This window comes from Hippopotamus amphibius, chromosome 6 (assembly GCF_030028045.1).
Source record: "Hippopotamus amphibius kiboko isolate mHipAmp2 chromosome 6, mHipAmp2.hap2, whole genome shotgun sequence".
In the NCBI taxonomy this organism is placed as follows: domain Eukaryota; kingdom Metazoa; phylum Chordata; class Mammalia; order Artiodactyla; family Hippopotamidae; genus Hippopotamus; species Hippopotamus amphibius.
Window position 1 is genome coordinate 36,512,520 of NC_080191.1, and position 22,578 is coordinate 36,535,097.

The 22,578-nt window shown below is 35.2% G+C and overlaps 1 protein-coding gene across 1 annotated transcript in view; it reads left to right on the forward strand.

Annotated features, from left to right (window-relative positions):
• Window positions 1–22,578, forward strand: part of LAMA2 (laminin subunit alpha 2) — a 604,135-nt gene that overhangs the window by 526,874 nt on the left and 54,683 nt on the right. Inside the window, exons 42-48 of the mRNA XM_057737971.1 lie at window positions 6,920–7,036; window positions 8,514–8,696; window positions 10,309–10,314; window positions 13,194–13,348; window positions 19,077–19,220; window positions 20,219–20,352; window positions 22,210–22,369. Of these exons, the coding sequence (XP_057593954.1) occupies window positions 6,920–7,036; window positions 8,514–8,696; window positions 10,309–10,314; window positions 13,194–13,348; window positions 19,077–19,220; window positions 20,219–20,352; window positions 22,210–22,369 (899 nt within the window). The remainder of the gene's footprint in view (window positions 1–6,919; window positions 7,037–8,513; window positions 8,697–10,308; window positions 10,315–13,193; window positions 13,349–19,076; window positions 19,221–20,218; window positions 20,353–22,209; window positions 22,370–22,578) is intronic.

Below are 22,578 nucleotides of genomic sequence, written 5' to 3' on the forward strand. Positions count from 1 at the left end.
TGAATCAGGCAGATGTAGTATAAATATCTCTGTGAAACTTTTGATTTAGTGGGGCAGGTGTCTCGAAAAGTTTTCACCTTTTAAATACATTTTATGTATTTTATTCCTAATTCAAGGATCAAAGTGCATAAAATATCTATTGTGATACGTTATGGGTTTTGCATTAAAAATGTATTATTCAATACAGCCATGTTCTAGATAAGCTATTATATTTATTATTTCATTCAAATATCTCCTGTCTCTCAGAATAAGGATGCAGATGCAGAGAATGGACTGGAGGACATGGGGTTGGTGGGGCGGGGGGCGAAGGGGAAGCAGGGACGAAGTGAGAGAGTAGCATAGACATATATACACTACCAACTGTAAAATAGAGAGCTAGTGGAAAGTTGCTGTATAACAAAGGGAGATCAACTTGATGCTGGGTGATGCCTTAGAGGGCCAGGACGAGGAGGGTGGGAGGGAGTCGCGGTGGTGAGGGGATATGGGGATATGTGTATAAATACAGCTGATTCACTTTGGTGTACCTCATAAGCTGGTACAAGAGTGTAAAGCAATTATATTCCAATAAAGAGCTTTAAAAAAGTGAAAAAAAATATCTCCTGTCTCTCATTTAATTGCCCACATTTCTATCTCCAGTCTCATTCCTTACCATTTTCTGGCTTGCATCCAGCTCACCAACCTTACTAAAGCATTCATGTCCTCTGAAAACCTGCTACCATTTCAAGCCTTCACGTTCCACAGTGTTCATTCTTCTCTTTGAAACTCCTCACCATCCTTCTTTTTCATCCAACTACCTTCAGCCAGACCTTCAAGATTTAGCTCAAATGTCATCTTCTCCAGGAAACCTGGCACCCCCATCTGAATTACAGGGGTCTTCTCTGTGCATCTCTTTCTCATAGACTTGTCAAATCACTGCAGCCATGGACTTAGCTTCTATCTTCCTGAGGACAGTCACAGGGTCTTCTTAACTTTGTATTTCAAGTCTATAGTATCACGGTGATTATCTCAAATCAGCAAATAAGCATATTTTTAAAATAAAAGAATGATTTTGTTCTTTACTAACCTTAGAAAGATAAGAGATTTTATCATCATTTATATTTGTCATGCTTTCAATTAATAATCCTTGGTCTCCAATAGAGGCTGGTATGGAATTACACGTTCTGTCTACATTATGAATGGCACTCAGATAGTAAAGTGCTTTGGATTGTGTATCACAGGTGAAATACGGCCCCTTATATATATAATCCTGTACAGGAGATTGCACTTATTACACCCTGAAGAGTAACTGTAGAGTCAACCCTGTTTTCCTATTGGGCCAGTTGAGTTGATCTCATTACTTTGCCTTCATTCCTTCCTTTCCAGTGCCCTTGCCCAGATCTGGGATCGGGGTGAGGTGAGTGAGGTGAGCCACGCAAGTGCAGAGTTAGATCCTGTTTTTATTTAAAATGTTAATATTTTGCTCATCATTGATCTTTTTTTGAATTAATTTTTATTTCTTAAAAACACTGTATTAAAACATTTTTATCTTGATCACTGAGTTTTTTGGTGCCTCTTTGAATTTCACAACTGAGGTGAATGCCTGAGTCACCTCACCCTACTCCCAGCCCTGCCCTTGCCTCTATTTCCCCACAGGCACTGGTGTAATAAAAATGGAAAAAGAATCCTATTTTTAAGAATTTTTTTCCAAGGGAAAAGAGAAATCTAAGGACAGGCATGGTAGAAAGGGTTAGGTAGACAGAAATGTACATTAGTTTAAATCTCTTTTTTTGTACTTCAGGTAGTACATTATTTAAAGTAATGAAAACCCACAAACTGCTCAAGTAATAATTCCTCCAGAAATCCAAGCCAAGGCTCTGACGGAGATGGGAATGTTTTCTTGCTACATTATGACAGTCCTCTGATTTGTGGCCAATTACACAAGTTATAAAATGGCTATTAATCAGGGAAATGCCATATATTACCACCAGGAACTGCTGAAATAGACCCTACAGAGCAAAATACTTGACAGCAGCTATTAAAATAGGGATTTAGTCATTTCTCTCTCTATGGTGCCTGGAGTTAGAAGGAATAAAATTGGTGAGGCCAGTATACCCTCCATATTTCTAATTTGTTCCTTGGTTCAATTCAGTACAATCCAGTTAGTTTGTGAGCTTTAGTCATGAATGACTTAGAGCTGCTCCCTGCCATTTTTATGCTGTCCTTGCCTTGAGGGAACCTGAACTTTCCAGGAACAATTTGTTTTGCTCTTTAATTTTTGAATATGCATTTGTTAAAGGTAAATTTGCCCTTCTGTGCATTTGAAATTTGAAGCCAGTCTACACTGAATTGAGTACAACATCCAGGGAGAAAAAAATTGTTTTGTTGATGTATATGGGGCTTGGTACAAATTGATGCTCGAAAGAGTTAGAAGATAAATTAATGCCACCAGGTGAATTAACACTACTTTGCAGATTGACAAGAGATTTTTGTCAAAAAAAAAATTGCTAGTTGAGGTTCTCATGGAATGTGTACAGGGCAAGGAATGAAGTTGAGGATGGTATATTAGAAGTCTGAAACTACTGAGATTCTATAATTATATACCTTATCTTACATAGAGTAATTTTGAAACTTTATTTATTTCTCAATTTATCCTTACTTTTTCTCTTTGCCCAAAATAAGTGAAATTATGTAATTACATAGGAACAAATAGATAACATTTCTATAAAATGGAAAACACTCATATGGGATAAAAAGATCTATTCTCAAGCCCAAGAATATGGGATCAGTGAATTGCATGACATATGTTGCTGTAAAAAACACAGAACAATGCCAGAATTATTCCAAACATTAATTGTAATCAAATTAATCCATACTTTCCTTCTGTACTATGATCCTCCAAACACTGGGTCATTTAGTCCAGACAAGTGTATCAGAATGGATTTGCAATCATGAATATAATACACTTGCAATTACTAACCTGTTAAGAGTCTATGTTATTATTTCAGATTAGAAAAGAGAATAAACAGGAATATTGCAATGATTTTAAAACCCAAATATGATTTTGGAGTTAAATTTTGTGGGACACTAGTCTTCTTGGTCTGCTGGCTTTCTGAATCAAGGTTTCCACATGGCTTCACACAGACTGCATACAGATTCCTTACGTATTCCAAGCTTCAGAACTGCAGATAGAAGCACTACAGAGATTAACCTGTTCTCTTATTCAGAAGGAGCCTCTAGAACAAAAGATGAAACATATTTGTAGCCTTGGAAGAATTTTTTATGAAGAAATCTTAAAAAGACGATATTCCTCCATTTTCTGGTAAAGGAGCAAGACAGAAGAAATATTGAGTACAAGTAGTAGTGCCTAAGACAAATGTCATAGTGATGAAAATTTTGCCTGCAAAATGTTATGTATATGGTAATTTGACAGTAGATTCCATTTAACTAGATCCCTTCAAAATTAAAAACAGTTCTACAAACTTCACCTTTGTGGATGAGGGATTCTCTCAAGGTATTTATTTGTGCTTGTTCATATTAATAAAAAATTAAAAATTGCATTTGACAAACAACTAGATAAGCTTGAATAGTCAAAATAGAACATTCCCATTAAAACCATAAAAATCATCCTCATATTTAGTTGAAAATGAGGTCTATATATATCTATTAAGAAAGTATGAAAGGAAAATAAACAATTTTAGGTTCTAGATGATGCAGTTTAAACAAAGAAGAAAACAAATCATAAATAATATTATTGAAAACTGGCAAGCATACCAAAGCAATTATCAAACCAATGTGAATTATCAAGCCAAGGTGAATTATTTTGTTACCATTTACTAACTGCCTGTGATAAAGTCAATACTTTCTCATACGTCCTTCAGCTGATTTCTCATATCAGTCATGTGAAGGAAGCTATCTTCATTTTACACATGTAAAAGGGATAGAAATGACATTTGAACCCACATCTTCCAACTCCAAGTCCTGTAATAGTTTCATTGTGCCATACTACTTTCTATAATGGCTAGAATTTGTGAAAGAATGCATCATTAATGATCAAATAAATACTTGTAATAGCTTTATTTTAACATATTACATAGCATGGTTCACTGTTACCAGTTCCAAGTAAACTAAACGCTAATATATTTAGCACAGTACCAGGAACGTGGTCAACCTAAGTCAATGCATGTTATTAATAGAAGTAACTTACAACTCTGTCTAGTGATTTGTATTCTGAACATGTCTACCTCATTCAATGTCAATGGTTAGGCAACAAAGGGGAACGATATTGTCAGATATGTTCACAATCTACCCTGGCTGCTCTGCTTCTTTCCCTCGCTTTATGAGCTCTGTCTCTGACGAACCCATTCCTGGACATTTGTCTTCTAATGTGTGAGGAGGGGATGAGAAAGGGAGAGCCAAAGCTGGAGCACGTGTATGTTCCAGGCTTTGAGGTTCAGTGGGTGTGATATCTAGAGAGAAGGTAAATGACTTGGCTACAGCTAATGGCTATGAATACTGAAGAAATAAGGAGAGGAAAATGCACTGTGGATTAGAATTTGGATCCTTTTCTTGTTCTCCAAACTTACAAGTAAAGAATTGGGTTGGATATTTTTTTTTAACTTAACAATAATTCTGTTTCTTTGGCCATGTTACCATTCTAACTGGAGCACATGCATTCTTGCTTACATTTTGATTATAGATACCTCTGCCTCATGTACCTTTGCATTTAAAGAGAGCTTGGAGAGCTTATTTGTCTAGGTTTTCATGGCTAACATGTTGTAAGTTTTCCATTTTAAAATCTGTAATTGTTTTCTGCACACAACTTCTATTCATCTAAAGAATTAGACTGACAAAGCTATAAAGTGTTTAGACTTGGTTTGAGAAATTACAAAAAGTACTTCAGAAAAAATGATGGGAGTGTAAGAAAGGATAAATTAAGAAGAAAATAGAGTCAAATAGTTGAAACAAAGAATATTCACATCTTGACTTTCTAGTACAGAAAGCAGAGGAACAAAATTACTGCTTTGAAACTTGAGGGACAGCAGTAACAATGTTCTTCAGAGCAGTCTTTCTTCTGAATAATTGGCCTGATTGTTCAGCCAGTATTTGCTATCAGAATTCATAAAATAGTATAAACCAAGTGATGCCCTTTAAATTAATGGTTTTTGCAACTGTACATGAATATCTTGCTTGCCAGAACATTTTAAATGTCTCATTATTTTAAAAGTCAAATCCAATCAAGAAACTAAGAAATGAAATTTGTACCGTTCCATTTCCTTAATTGATGAAGACTTCTAAATTAATATCAAAAGAACAGCCTTTAACTATTCTCAGGGAATTCATATAGATATCACAGTCATAATCAGACTGCCTTTATTTCAGAAAATATTCTTTCCATAACCTAGTCAAAGATTTTATTTTAGTACAGTGAAAATAACAGAAGTATTGAAAGAAAGATGAATTGTGATTGACAGAGGAGAAAATCTAATTACTTGGAAAGTATATTTTGAAGGACTAGAATTGAAAATAATAGCATCGTAGTGACTGAAATGGACATATTGATGTGTCAGAGCCATGTTTTGCTGGAATATTTTATGCTTTGTTTTTCAGTGATGTTAGGTCTTTGGCTTGGAACCTAAAAGCAGATGCCTCAAACAATATTATGTGCTTATATTACTATAGCATAACAGTGATATAATTCGCCTGCCTATAAAACCCTGATATGAAATGATGTGGATCGTTTATTGATATGTTCAGTACTCTTTTTCACATCCAGTACACTGATAGTTAAGAATCCTCCGTCTATCTTCCCTTCCCTTTGCGATACTTCCCAGATGAAGGCCGATAAAGGCAAGGATTGTTCCCTAAGCTGCCAGTGGCTTGTTCGGTTCCTCCAAGAAGCCAGATGCACTACCTCTACAAGGGGTAAACACACAATCAAATCAAGGCTGTTCTGGCTCTATTCTGTGAGATGTAGTCTCTCCTGGTCTGCCCACTCTGGGTACCAGGAAAGTGACGAAAACAACAGTCTTGGTGTTGGCAAATAATGGTCTTCCCCAGTCCAAGTTGCTTATTTATTTAACTGTTTGAATAAAAAAGCAAAAATATTTGCACAGAGAAAACAATTTAACTAGCACAACCAGGTATAAAATGAAAGGTTTTAGTACGCTGTCCTTCACACCATTGTTAACTGCCTGTTGTTCCATTCCTAGTTTTTATCTGCTATAAAATACAATACAACAAACTAACTTAAAGTTTGGACATGTTAAAAATTAGTGGAGAGAAGCTGGAAAATTACACTAGTAATATTATATTATCTCTAGTAAATAATATATTTTAATTTTAAAGAAAGCATGCTAAAGTAGCAGGAAGAAACCTATATATTGCCTACTTGAATTAATTTGTAAAATATTATTTTCTCTATAAAAAACCAGAAATGTACTAGAATCTGTTTAATCATTCTTTTGATTTTTATTTTTTCAAATAAAAATGTGACGTTTAGTAAAGTTGGGAGATTCTGCTTAACAATCATATCTATTTGAGATTTTTAAAAGCGAATTCAGTGATTCATTTTGGTAATAAGATTTTTTAAATAATGACATTAATGGGAGTGATGTCAAGAGGGCATCATTATGAATACAATAAGAAGACCAAATCTGTCAAAGCTTTTTCTCCATAGAAAACCATCAAACTAAGTCAAATCAAGATCAGATACCAAGAAGAAAATGTAATTTTGCACATGTAGAAGTGTCAAATGGTCATATACACACATATTTTATATTCTGATCTGAAATACATTTATGGACAGATGCCAATAAATTAAAGTAAATCAGTTTTCTTGCTTTTAATTAATTTTATATTAAAATAACCTGAAATTGTATATCCATGTATCAGCTCCCAGATGATTAAAATTGTTTCATCCTTTTTTGTTTTCTATTTACAGAAAATGATGACCATCTGAATGGCTTGACAGCCAGATTAGACAATGCCAATGTCAGAAACAGGGACATCCTGAGAGCTTTGAATGACACTTTGGAAAAGTTATCAGCCATTCCAAATGGTAAGCATTCAGGACACTTAAAACTGTGCCAGTGGATATGAACTTTTAAAGAATATTCTAATTTCTGCCTTTTTTTTCCCTAATACTACATTTGTACCAGTCAGGCTATCCGATAATGGTTTTCTTACTTATGATTCCTTCTTTGTGAGAATAAGAAACTAAATCCTACTTTACACTGTGATATTTATCATTTGTTACCTTAGCTGACATTCATAAAAATGAATTACAAAAAGGAAAATATAATATCTTATTATTGTATTGTCCTTCCATGTTTCAGCCTAGGAAATCTTATATTTGTAGGAAAGAATAAAATCATACAGACCCTGTTCTCTAAAATGTTGATGTATTGCCACACAAATGCTGTTTATTACAGTTCCTACAGTAATAGGTGAGAGCCAGCTGCCTTGCAGCACATCTTTCTTGGCAAAGTTCAGTTACTTAAATGTTTCAGCTTTCAAAAACATTAAGACATTAAGAATTGAACCATGTCTGTGATATCTTTCTACCTATTACAAGTACTTGGAGTTAATGTCTGGTATTAGTCCCTGAAAGCACTATTCTTTTAGGGATACTATTTTTATATTTTAGTAGCATGATATAATAATAACAAGCATTGCTAATTTTTTTTGAGTGCTTATTCAATATGCTCATGTTAAGTGTATGTTATCCTCATACTAATCCTACAAGGTGGGATTATTGTCTGCAGTTTACAGGGGACAAACTTAGACAAGATAATGAGGGCCATTGTTAAAAGAGGCATATATAAGACTTCAACCTCGCAGTTTAACTTCAGAGGCTGTGGTCTTAACTACTAATCTACAACATACTAGTAGGCACATATATATGTACAATATATGTTTTTTATAAAAATTATGGTGAAGGAAACACATACATCTATACAAAAGAGGAAATATTAAAATCTTAATGATTTTTACTTTTTTAACATTAAAAATCCTAATTTTCCCAATTTTCGTGTCACCCCTTCAGTAGTAAAGAAGGAGATACAAAATTTCTAATGCTGAAAACAAATATAAATACACAAACACATTGTCTAACATACCTGAAAAAGTCTCTCTATCCTAAAATTGAAATACATTCATTCCCTCCCTCCCACCCCAGAAGCGCAGATTAAATCTTAAACCTACTTTTGATGAAGATGTATGATTCATGTGGATACACTTCTCTCTTTAATATGTTCGGCAGCAAATCACAATATACCCTTACACAATGAACATTTAGAATAATCAGGTTGTTATTTTAAGAGCTAATCAGGTATTCATAGCAAAGGTCCCTGAGAAAATTCAATTTAGCTAAAAATGTACTTCATTTGCTATAACTGAATGAGACAAAGTTCAGCCTCTCCCTCTGTGCCTGTGTCCCTGAGGTCGGCCAGCCGCAGCCTCACTTTGACAAGCATAGATTAAGCCACCGACTCCAGACCCTTTGTTTAGTTTCTCATACCGTCTTCTGCTGACAGATACAGCCGCTAAACTGCAAGCTGTTAAGGACAAAGCAAGACAAGCCAACGACACAGCTAAAGATGTACTGGCACAGATTAAAGATCTCCACCAGAATCTTGATGGCCTGAAGAAAAATTACAATCAACTAGCAGACAGCGTAGCCAAAACAAATGCCGTGGTAAAAGATCCTTCGAAGAACAGTAAGATGTGCTTTTTCACTTTGATTATGTCATTTATTTCTTCACACTATAAAAGTATCCTAGATTCATAACTGTTAGAGCAGGAAGGGACCCTCGTAGTGATGTAGTCTGCCCTCCTCCCTTCATAGACTGGGCTCAGGAATTGAGTGCCTGCAGCTCCAGAACCAGAAACCAAGACTCCCAGCTGTGCACTAGAGCTTATTTTATTCAAATTTCGTCCAATTGAGAGGAAATTAGGAATTCTCAAAGTCTGCATGATATTTGGTATAGGAATACCAAATACTTTTAAATCCTTCAGTGTAATTGAAAATACAGTTTTACTTAGGAAATTATATCCTCAGAGTTGGTGAAATTCCATAGAACATAGAGATCTCAAGGAGCATTCTTATTAGCAGGCCTGTTAGAACAGGATATTAAATGGGATTAACTTGAAAGGCATTCAAATTGAAAAATATTGATATTTTATTACTTAGATTCTGGTTAGTTAACATTATCAGGAAATAAAAGTATTTATCTAGTTTATCAAGAAGAATATTTCTTCACATCTTTTGTATATTGCATTAAACTGTATTGAGTTAATAAGGATTTACGAGAAAATGTGGGAGAACTAAGTATAGCAATTTAAATTATTAAGTATACTTAATAAACATTATGATTTTTAATATTTTTTAATTCCGTCAACTGATAAAGTGTTATTTTAGTATGTGGTTTCACCAAAGGAGGTGCTTGATTCTTTACACTTATCAGTCTCAAGAGATTAGCCCTCTTTATATAGCACAATATATTTATTGGGAATTAAAACATTTGTAGAGTGTAATAACAAAAACACAGTTATTGACATTATATACTGTATACCCCAGATGCTGTTCGCCTGGGGAGTGGAGCCTGATTTTTCAGCACATTTGCCTCAGATAAAAGGCTAATGATGCTATGGAATAACAGATACAACTAGCAAGACTCCTTCCTGAGCAAGGATCAGTACAAACAGAACTGGCATGCACTTCAGAGCTAGGCAGACAGATTTCCCTTCTCATCATTTCTTCAGGAAAGAAAAAGAGGAGATACATAGTTTTTAAATTTTTTCCTGTATAAGCCCAGAGTTAGCTTCCCCCTGTAGTTCAAAGATGCCATCTGAATAACTGGTTCAGAGGCATGCCAAATCACAACATTTCCCCCCCAAAAAATACACGAAAATAAGTTTTAAAGTAAATGTCTCTCTTCTATTCTATAAGCTATCATTTAATTCATTTTCAGATTGATTCTCAACTGCGAGTGGCCTTTTTATAGTATTTATCTCACTTTTATGATTCTATCATCTATCAAAAGAAATGGTTAAGACCTATAAACATTAATTAAACTGGGTCTGTTTCTATCTTATTAACATATTATAATAAAGCTCCTTTTAATATGAACAATGGCCTGCTAAATGACATGTTTTTGTAGACTTTTACACGATAACCCTAGTTTGACTTAAAATGCGGTGAATTTGTAATTAGCCCCTATTGTGAAAAGTACTATTTTTTTGACAGTCACTACTTTATAATATCTATTAAAAACATTTTCTCATGATTTTCTATTTTTCTGTTTTACTTCCATATGAAATTACCTGCAGAAATCAGTATGTATATGTTTACTTGCATACCTTTTAGTAATTTTTATGCTTGATTGCCTGTTGGAAAAAGCTTCAGCTTTGCATGTTTCCATGTTTCAATGTTGCTTTAAACATTGGATAACTATTGTTTCCAGCGTCACAGTATTAATGCTAGATATATAAAAGGAATCTTCCCTTACAAAAAGTTAGTTTGTGAATATATTTGACATAAATATTTTAATTGTGTTTGAAAAATTAGTGAAATATCTGTTATCCACATAAAAGTAGAAAATTGAATTCTTCCACAGATTTAACTAAATTATGATGTTTCTGATAACACAGATGCAGCCACTTAAGTCCAAAGGACTTCTTTCTAGTGGGATTAAAGTAGATTAAATCTACATCGTTGTTGTTGCTTTTCCCCCTGAAGCTCACTTCCCCCTCCTTACAAGTAATTATTCTCAACTTCAAGAGAACTATATTTGGAGAAGCATAAAATAAAATTAATAAAATTAGATCTTAACAAATGAACAATCACTGGAATATAAAAATAGTCAGTCCTAATCTCATAGTTTAAATTTCAAGTCAAAAAAACTGCAAAATAGAAAATAATAAAATCCAGCATATCAGAACCTGAGAAATATAACCAAAGCTGTCCTCAGCGCAAAATGAATGCAATTACATTACTAAAAAGCATTGAAATAAACAATTTAGGCAGTCAATTCTGTAAGTCAGACAAAATAAAATTAACTAAAAGAAAGAAGATTAAAAAAAAGAGTTAATGAATTAGAAAACAGAAAGTAATAGATGTGATAAATTCAAGAGGAGATAAATTTTATCTTTAGGAATATAAAAATAAAAACTTTTACATTCCTAACAGGCTTAATCAAGAAAAATAAAGCACAAATAGGCAAAGTTCTGAGGGAGATATAGCTAGATAAGGAAGGGAATTTAGCAGGTAAGAGAGGACTTGGCAAAACTCTAGGCTAATAAATTGTAAAGCCTAAAAGAGATAATTTTCTATTAAAACACTGTGATCAAAATCTGTCTTCAGCAGTTATTTAAAAATATGCACAAATGATTTTGGAAGAAAGTGAGAAGTTTTCAAAATCTATTGCATAAGAGAGCATCAGACTCAATATCACAGGTGATTTATTTTTAAAACCTACAAGAAGATAATTTCCACATGACTTCAACTGTTACAGAAGATAGAGGGTAAAAAAAAAAGTAGGGGGAGGGGGGGACCACCAGGTACCATTTTGAAACATTTGATAAAAACTTCTGGAAACTTTGGAAGGAAGAGAACTGGAGACTTCCCTGGTGGTCCAGTGGTTAAGACTTCGCCTTCCAATACAGGGGGTGGGGGTTGGATCCCTGGTCAAGGAGCTAAGATACCACGTGCCTAAGGGCCAAAAAACCAAAACATGAAACCGAAGCAATATTGTAACAAATTTAATATAGACTTTGAAAATGGCTCACATCAAAAAAAATAAAAACATTAAAAAAAAATAAGGAAAGGATTCATTACTTGTCTGAGCCTAAGTAATCCCTGCATAACCCTTTTTTCGTTCTCATGAATCTAAATCTAAATCACTTTTTCTCACTTCTGGAATAATTTGTAGAATATCAGAGTAATATTGGGGAACTAAGGGGAGGGAGAAAATGGATAAATGGTTTATTTAAAGTGTGAAAATGAAGGGGCAACTGTGTTTATGTTGAATACCTGTACAATTATGTAACAAGAGCTTTGACCTCAACAACCTGCATTTCAGGAGAAAATAGTCAGTTCTTAATCTAGCAACTCTATTATTTGAAGTTAATAATTGATCTATATTCTTTTTAAACAGCACTAACAATATAACTCATATTTATGAGCATGAGTTCAAAATACCTACTTCAAAACCTAGTTTTAAAATAACTTACTTCTTTTTGAGCATATTTGATTCATTCCTGAGGATTAACTCTCAGATCATTCATAGTTCATCAGGGCCAAAATCCTTGGACCTTAAGCAGTGTCACTTTTTCATCAGGGTCACAATGAAAGAAACAGAACAATACATGCTCAATCAGATAATAAATAACATGGTTGTCTAAGACTGCCAGCATCCTAGGAACAGAATAATTGATTTTCCATGTGTCATTTGCCCTCCTATGAAAAGCACAGGCTGAAAGTCTAAGGATCAGTGATAACCTTCAACTGTTTTAGGGTTAAACCCCTTTTAAAATTATCAATATTCAACCTTCTTTAAATTTTAACTACAAAAGTAACAGTTTCATGTAGTTCAACCTAATATGGAGAGCAGGAGAATCAACTATTCTTCAAAATGAAAATGAACTGCAGCATGAAAGATTTAATTAAAATATAACATAGGCCTTTCATCTAAGGGTTGTTCAACACTGAAGTGTTTTTCAGAAGACATTTTGATAGCTTTTCTCTTTAAAGTGTACAAAGAAAGACACTGAGAAAAAGAAAGAAAACCAATTTTGTGTGAGAATCCTAATTTAAATACAGTTCTGGCTTGGACAGACTAGGTGACATTTTAAAGATGCTTCTGTGACTAAAGTTCTATTCTATAAAGGTTAGCTTTGGGACAGAAGCTAGAAATTAAGCATTGAATTTTCATCATATTCTCAATCTTCAGTGCAAACTTTCACCTTAATCACAAAACCAAAGTGTTGGCCCTCTTTCTCTAACATCTCCTCTGGCTTGTTTGAGTCCCAACTAAAATATCTCCATTTGCCATTGCAAGCTGCTTCAACTGTCATGGCCTTGCTTTTGTCATGTGGATAAGATGAAATCCTTTCAATTATTTACTTAAGCATCCTGCTGTTCTCATTTCTGTGTGTGTGTGTGTGTGTGTGTGTGTGTGTGTGTGGTGTATGTGCACTAATCTTGCTTTATGCAGTTGCAGATGCAGATGCCACTGTGAAAAATCTAGAGCAAGAAGCTGATCGACTGATAGATAAACTCAAACCAATCAAGGAACTTGAGGATAACCTGAAGAAAAACATCTCTGAGATAAAAGAACTGATCAACCAAGCCCGGAAACAAGCCAATTCTGTAAGCTCTTTCTGTTTTCAGTTATCATTAAATGATTGTGATTTTTGGTATTATTCGCAGAAGGAATACCTTCTCTCAGTGTATCCTGTTGAATGATCTCTGGTTGTTTTCCTTTAATTTGAAGCCCATTTGCAGGGGAGGAAGGGAATGGAAGATTAGATTTTTTTCCCCATAAATTTCAGGAGATATTTCTTGAATAATCACCATTTACTGTTTTAGAAATGAAAGTTCTGATATATTTTATTATTGTTTGAATAGAGTTAATATAAATTGCAAGAATGAAAGCCTTGTTTTTGTATACTAAAAAGGCATGGATAAGAGTGCCTCACTCTTAATGAAAGCAAAAAAGGCCAACCAGTGAGGTTGTAGAAGGAACGAACAGGCAGGGCTATAAGGAATAATAGCAAAGAGGAACCATTTTCTTCTATATGTTCTTTCATCTGAGTACAAGCAACCAAAAATTACTTTGCATACAATTTCTACAATTTTGGGGGGAAAGAATAGGAAACACTTCACTTGTCTCAAAATTTTGCTGTTTATTAACCCAGTTAGAAGACTTTAAGGATAGAGGCAAAACTTTCTAGAAAGTAACATCTTAATGAACCAGGACAGAATTGTGAATGCCAATAAGAACCTTTAGCCTAGTGAAGTCACCTTATGACTTTTTTAGAAGTAGAATGAAAAAATAACAGTTTTCATGTTATCAGGCTTAAACTGAAATCTTTGTAGATACCCAGGCCTTCCATCTCAAAAATTCCATTTTTTGATACAAATGTTACCCCGAGGTGTGGATTTTTATTTAAGATTTAACCAATGCAGAAAAAACATCTCCTATGCACAAGATTACTTGCTGGAGGCATGTTCTTCCACTTGTTATAATGTCTTGGAGGAAATAAGATATGTACACAGATAACTCTAAGACAATGCAGAGTACTGTGCTACCTTACATGCGCGCTGGGAAGTGCTCTTCGGTTCTGAAAGAACCTCTAGTCAGGGTGGGAAGATTTCCTGAAGGGGAGAATTTGAGCCAGGCCCTCAAGTGGGATAGTGTTGGCCATGGAGGAGAGGCTGAAGAAGGAGAGCATTCTGGGGAGAGGGAGTGACTTGAGCCAAGGCAGAGAGAAAAGGAGGTTTCAGGGTCATTTCGTGACAGAAGAGTCTAGTTTGCCAAGCTTGTTGTTACAGTGAACATTAAACTAGAAAATCAGTGGAGGCCAGGTCTTCTCAGGACTTGAATGGTAGGTTAAGCAGTTTCTTTTAGCCACAATTTTACCTGAGGTAAACCTTACTGGTGAGGAGAATCTGAAGGTTCTTGAACATGAAATGCAATATAAGCAAAATGGTGTATTATGAATATGAATCTGGAAGTAATTTGTGGAATAGATGAGAGAAACTAGAAAGAAGGATGCAAATTTAATGAGACCTAACTGTATTAGAGGCAGTGGCAAGAGAAAGGAAGAGATTAAGGTATCACTCCTGTATTTTGCCATGTTAAGTTTGAAGAAGCAGTAATAATAACTGTTCTCTTGTGAATCACACCCTTAACCACATTTTCTGACTTAGTTATCAAGTGGGGAAATCTGTACGTTTTCATTATTTCTTCATAGTAAAGAACTCTAAAAATATGCCCATTTATTCGATTATAAATGCTTCCCCATCCCACCCCTGCCCCAGGGAAGAAAGATAAAATTCTGGTATGTAAATATATAAAACCTGTCTCAAAATACAAAATGAAACAAAGGTATAAAAGTAATGCTTGAAAAAACAACCATTGTTCATGCCTTTTAAGGAAATTTGTAACTACCTTTGGAAATGGAAGTTACAACAAAGCACTTTGGTTTTTTTAAGATGTTAGAAATTCTTAAGCAGCCCAATTTTTTTTCAAATGGGTTTTGGACTAATTGAAGATTACATTTACCTGGTTTTAGAAATATATTTGTAATCTGGCATGTGTCTGGATGTGGCCCTAACACATACTCAGTATGACCAAGAAATTAAAGACATTTATTTTAAAGTAGATTTCTTTTGGTTTGTTGACTCTGAAATTGAGTGGCTGATACTCTTAAATGAATGACCTAGTTAACTGGATGAAAAAATGCAGTGAAAATTCAATAGATATAATAATGGGATCCTCAATAATGTTTAATTGAGTTCACGATGATGAATTGGTAAATAATGTTGTATGAGAAATGCCTTAGAGATAACTACTGCTTAGTGATTTTTGTTTAGAAGTCTTACTAAGGGTTCACATTAGAAATAACAATAATTGATAGAAACAAATATCTTTTTTTAGATTTTTTTATTTTATTATTTGCTTATTCATTTTTTTATTTTTGGTTGCACTAAGTCTTTGTTGCTGCATGCGGGCTTTCTCTAGCTGTGGTGAGCAGGGTCTACTTTTCGTTGCGGTGTGTGGGCTTCTCATTGCAGTGACTTTTGTTGCAGAGCACGGGCTCTAGGCATGCAGGCTTCCGTAGTTGTGGCACGTGGGCTCAATAGTTGTGGCACATGGGCTTAGTTGCTCTGCGGCACGTGGGATCTTCCCTGCCCAGGGATCAAACCCATGTCCCCTGCTTTGGCAGGTGGATTCTTAACCACTGCACCACCAGAGAAGCCCAATAGAAACAAATATCTTAAGAGGATGTTTGTGTTTCAAAAATCTCTCCCCTCTTATGAGAGGGGTATATGTCAGAGATTTCTTCTAGAGAAATTTATAAATATTGTACTTTGATTTACTTGTTTTAAGGTAGATGAAAGAAATATCTATAATTGGAAAACAAAACACAAGGTATTTAAAGAGAGAGATTAGTAGCTATCGACTGGTTACCAACAGTTTGAGCTGCCTAAATATTTCAGATACTGAGGGTATATTCAAAGCTGTAAAGCAGAGAACAGAAAATCCAGAGGGTTTTTATAAAAATGTGTAAGAGTTGAGCAATAGGTTACTTTACAAGATTAATTCCTGGCATATAACAGTGCCATTTTGTTCAGAGATCCATGTGTTTTCAATATGTAAAGTATGCCATAAAGCAAATTAATTGTAACTCCTAGAGTTGTTAAACACCCTTAGTTCTAAAACGGCTACTCTCTCAGACTTTCAGTCCTCAGCTGGAGTTTCGTCAGTTGAATTAGGCTTCAGTACTGATGCTCTGTCTAGTACACTTTGAGAACCCCATTTTCAACACTTCCGTCATGTAATCCCCTATCATTTTTACCTGGTATACCCAAGCAAGGACAGAAACTCATCCTGACCAGTCATGCATTCCACCCATATTCAATCATTTCCTCTCTAAACAGTAATCAAGGAGTATTACTACGTTGTGTTCTTTATAACACGTTATTTGTATAACAAAAGGAATAACCAAAATAACATATTATGGCTAGTTTAATCACAAATGACTCATGTTATAAATCACAAATAACTCATAACTAGCCATAATATAACTCTATGGCCAACCCTATAAATCATTATGAAATAAAGATAAAACAAACTACACATACAGTTACTTTTGACTCCTAATCCAGCCCCACCCGGAATTTGGATATGATTTCCTGCCAGGGATAGCTCAATCTGTTACTCAGTTCTACTCATGAATTCCAGTCAGACTTTGATTTCTTCTCTTTGATCTTCTTATGATGTCAATGGCACTTAAAGCCTGCTTCAGATATTAAATTTGCTCAGTGACAAGATTGCTGCTGATGGTTTTGGTTCAATCGCTGCAAATTCCTAAAAACTCACTATATTCTACACCTCTTCCTAAACATCAAAAACATGTGAAGACTGCATTTCCCATACCTGCCCTCCACTATATTACCTTTCTCTTGCTTTACTTTCTCCTTTTTATCTCTAAGCCCTTGGATAACCCTTTTTATAGCTGCTACTTATCATGTAACACCCTCTGCCAACCTCCACTGCACATCTGCTTTATAGTATTAACATCCAGAGTAGAAGTTGTACATTTCTTGGTTCTGTTTCTCTACGATTCATTTTGATTCATCTACTCTTAGCATTTTATGTAGAAGGGAAATCCTATCATTTGTGAAACAAAGAACTAACTTCTTAATTGAAAACCACACAAGAAGGAAGACTAACTCTCCAGGCCACAGAGCAAACACTCTGGTGACCAGAGTGGACCCCAGTACTGTGCTTTCAGTTGGCAGTCTGGGTCCCACCCTTAGGGGGAAGGCAAGGACAGGGAGGGCAGTTTAAGCAGCAGACTTGCTAGATTATTCCAGCCCCAGGCCACGCAAAGAGCTCCATTAGGGTGAGCCCCTGTTTCTTTCCAGCACGCTATCTTCTTTGCTTGGAGATGCAATTTGGATAGCAGATTAGGTGAGGAAACAGTACAAATATATGACTTACACAGGATCTATAGGAGATTCAACAGATCCTCTACATCCCCAGGAGTTCTCAAAGATATGTGAATTTACATATTTTTCAGAACCAAAAATCCCTCTTTGGCTTTCTTTTTTGAATCCAACCAATTTTGAATCTAGCACCTCCTCTGTGTCGTCTGTACGGCCCTTGGAGAGGGGTCCTGGTGCTGCCTTACACCCACTCCCTCATTAGACTCTTCAGGACACCTCCTTCTCTCACCGTAAGATGGAGCCTGGTTTGGTGTCCTAAGCTATCTTGTTTGGAGTCTGCACAGCCCTTTTATGGAGGTAATAATAATACCCCTTGGCTTTCCCCCAAGTGTGAAAAGTGCTATAAGGAATGAGAAAGTGAAAATTCACCCCTAGTGAGGTCCAAGAGGCTTCCTGAAGCCAGGAATTTGAATCAGTGACAAAGAGCAGTTTTAAATGTGTCTCTGCCTCCTACTTTGAACACTATCACTAACAAAGTAACAGAACTCTCTGCCTCCAAGCAACTACATTGCTGTACTGAAAATACCTTTTTGATGGTGCACATGAACCAAACAAAATTAAATGGAATAATCAACTAGTGTTATTTGTGATTGAAGAAAGGTTCCCTAAATGTAAGTAAAAATTGGTACGAACAGTGTCAGCTCTATTCACATAGGAATTTCTTTCTTAGCAATTTATAGTAATTTTTAAAGTACTAATCAAAAGAAAAAGGAGCTGTTAAAGACATCAGTAATGATAGCCACTGGAAATTGTTTCCGTTCCATTTCCTGGCAACTTAATAAAAAGGTATAATTTATTCTGAAATGTATGTTCTGAGTGGAATGATTAATATTCTTCTTATTTTTAGAACATATAGAACAAAATCTAGTTGGCCTCTTCCAACCGTAAGAACGTGGGAGGGTAGGCAATTTCCTCTCAAAAACTAAAAGAAAAATGGTTTCCTGCCTTAAGTGATACCCAAATCGCTGAAATTTGGTTTGTGAAATTTCATTAAACAACCTGAATGACGATCTATACCATTATCTTCATGTAAAATCACCTTTTGAGAATGTTCATATATTCATAAAGAAGTAGGTATGAAGGCAAGAATTTGTCAGTTGCGTGCTTCAAAAACTAGTGGCGTGCTAACAAGCCATGGGACCGTGAACAGCTCATTATCAAAATACTGGTAGAAAGGTGCTCTTCTGTGCCCTTGTTAATCAGTATAATGGTGTCTGCACACGGGCATTTAATGATACTATTTGATGATGGGAAAATAACTTCAAAGAAGAGATGATGATGGCTTTGTGGTTGTTTGGGAGCTACTTCAAACTTTCTGAGAGATTTAGTCTTGGTTCTTTGTACCTTGTTTTCCTTCAAGATCAAAGTGTCTGTGTCTTCGGGAGGCGACTGCATTCGAACATACAAGCCGGAAATCAAGAAAGGAAGCTACAATAATATCGTTGTCAACGTAAAGACAGCTGTTGCGGACAACCTCCTTTTTTATCTTGGAAGTGCCAAATTTGTAAGTATGACATTCAGCGTTTCTTTGGCCTGCTGTGTAGGCGTATAGTCAGAGGTTAATCCTGGTAGTGTGGAAAATGTACAGAATCAATACCATGGTCCCAAAATTGAATAAGGTAGCCCTACAGATTTGAAAACTTCTAATCTTGTCTCACAAATTTCTGACGTGTCAAATTAAGTTAGAAGGCAAATGAAATGAAAACTTTGTACAGTGTTTAGGCACATCTGCTTTCATTTGTAAGTATACCAGCGTTTATTTTTGAATTATGTTTTCAGATCCAGCTATTTAAGAGGAAAGATTAATAGGAATAAAGCTTTTTTTTAAAATTTTTTCTCTAAGAAATTACAGTGAGCTTTCATGTGAAATGAAATGGAAAATTGTGTACTAATTTCTTACCAATGAAAACTCTTCTGACTCATGTTGAATTTATGACTCAAACTGAAATAACAGAAATTGTATCTAAAAGAGCTCACTCCAAACTTCTAATTCCTTTCATTTGATCCATGTGACTTTAAATGCGTGGAGACCTTCCAAAATGAATACAACTTTTCAACAGACCACTTATCACATAAATCAATACTTGGGATTCAGGTGAGAAATTCTGGATTACTTTGGGTGAAAAATCGTCTCAGTCCCCTCGAAAACATCAGCACCCATGGTGAAAACAATGAATTCTGAACCCAAATATTTGCTTTTATCTCCACCACAAGAATCAGTGTGAGAAAAGGCATTCGTCTCAATGTCAGATCTAACTATAATTGCTTGAATTAACACATCTGCCTCAGCACTATGAACATTTGTAAGGACATCATATGATAAAGACATAATAATAAAGTACATATTATTTAATCCGAGATAACAATAGATCATATTATTTAGGAACTTTTATTCTAATTATTTCACGTCTGTAAATGGTACCAGTTGAAAAGACTCTTCTGGCCTCCTGTTTCATGGTGCCTTATATCTGATATCTACTGTTTTGTGTCTCTCTGCACTAGATTGACTTTCTGGCTATAGAAATGCGTAAAGGCAAAGTAAGCTTCCTCTGGGATGTTGGATCCGGAGTCGGACGTGTTGAGTATCCAGATTTGACTATTGATGACTCGTATTGGTACCGTATTGAGGCATCAAGGTAACTAACTCAATAGAGATTGAGATCATTGACAGAGTTTTGAAGTAGTTTCCTAGTTTGGAAGAAATTTTTTATTTCTGTTTCAAGAAGATAGCTATGTAGGTATGTATTCACAGGTATGCAATGTTTATATTATATCATGTATAAGTGTATGTGAATGGTATCTTTGCAGAACGTGTTAGGTACTAACAAACCTTCAAGGTATTGAAGAGAATGATCAGTCCTTTTTGGCCCCCTCATCTGGTTGTCCTGTAGAAACTTTGAGGTTAAGTTGTTTTCCGCCACCAGAAGAAATACTGAGTTCTTCATTCAGTAAAATCCAGAGCATAAGAGGTGCCATTGGTGCCTCTCTTTGGTGCAAAGCTCCTCTTCTAATCTACATAGCAGCCTTGGCTACAGGCTGGTGCAGTATCTATATGCTGGCATGAATGTATAATATGTCAGGTCCACACTACTTAAAATGGGAAAGAATAGGAAATTGATTAATTGTATCTTTGATGGTTTAATTTAATTAACTTCTAACAGAGTACAGATTACTTGTAGAATCCATTCTTGTTCTCAATATTTCCTCTTCATTTTCTCTTCCTTTTTCTAATTCCCAACTGCCTACTCAACACAAAGCAGCTAACAGTTGAGAGGTTTTATTAAAGGCCAAGGGAAGTTGATCAGAGATGGGTAAAGAAGACTTGAGAATCTGGTGATTGTTGCATCTAGGTGATGAATACATAGGCTTTCACTCTATGTGTGTACATGTTTAATTTTTTTCATAATTAAAAGTTTAAAAGAAATGAGGAGAAATGTCTTCAATTCCTTTTTAAGATCTTAAATAAAAATGTGTGTGTGTGTGAGAGAGAGAGGAGAGAGAAACAGACAAAATGCTTGCGTGTGTGATGGTGGAGGAGGGATTTACTGGGCTTAAGAATACTTATGTTTGCAAAGTACAGTTCTTCTATTAGAAGAAATGTATTCTGTTAAAGAAGAACCTTATTTGATAAATTCATTCTATTGTTTCCACACATTTCAGTTAATGCTTCACCCTCAAAGATAAAAAGATTACCAAAATGAGACAGCAGGGAGAGAAGTATGACATTTAAATTTTGTTATGACTGCCTGTCTCAGAGAAGGGATCAGATTTTCATGTTTAACAACTCATGGGAACCAGTCACTTAAAAAAAGAAAGTGAAATACAATAATAACAGCTTACAAAATTCTTTTAATCGAATTTAAATGTGAAGTTCTTCTATACAATTTGTATACACAACTCTGAAGCCTGGATGTTACAGTGTACACTTTAAGATGGTAGGCTAAACAATAAATGATGCACGATTCCAGGAAGACTACTTCAGCAAATACAGATCCAAGATATAATTAGGGATTTTAGGAGAAATTATGCAGCTTATAATGCAGAAGGGTGGCTTATTTGGGGTTCACTTGCTGAATTAAATTAGACAAAGTGCTAAATGAAGTAATATAAACTGGTTTTAAAAGTCCTTGTAGGTAAATACATTGTTTTGTAAAGCAAGAGGAAAAAGACTTTCCATTGAACCGATAGCAATTCCATCAGCTAATTGCTGCTCTGTCATTTCCTATCAGTGGACACACTCAGGATCTGGGTATATTGCTCAATGGTCAATTGGTTGATTCTGATGGTAAACATACAGCAGGGATCAGACTCTGGGTTTTGATTTGTAGCTTAATGAATCTAGAATGTTTGAAGCTAAACACCCAGTTATCTCTTAAATATTCCAAAACAAGTCTCTACATTTTATATCTTTTAAATCTGAAGTGACCAGAAATGTGACACATATTTCATTTTTTGTATTTTCTTTCATTTCATTTCAACATGTATGCTGGAAGAACTGGGAGAAATGGAACTATTTCCGTGAGAGCACTGGATGGGCCCAAAGCCAGCATTATGCCCAGTACATACCATTCAGTGTCACCTCCAGGGTACACTATTCTAGATGTAGATGCAAACGCAATGCTGTTTGTTGGTGGCTTGACTGGGAAATTGAAGGTAATGTGTTCTCCCATTCCTGTTTATTTCATCTCTGCAGACAATTCTTGGCATGATGACTTTTGGCAAAGACATGATTAAGCACTGCAAAACTTGACCACTTTTTACTTAATTTGTTTTTATGAAAACATGAATATATTTTGAGTAAGAATTTTTCTTCCTTGAATAGCCAATCTGGAAACACAATCTTTTAAAACCTATGTGTCTTT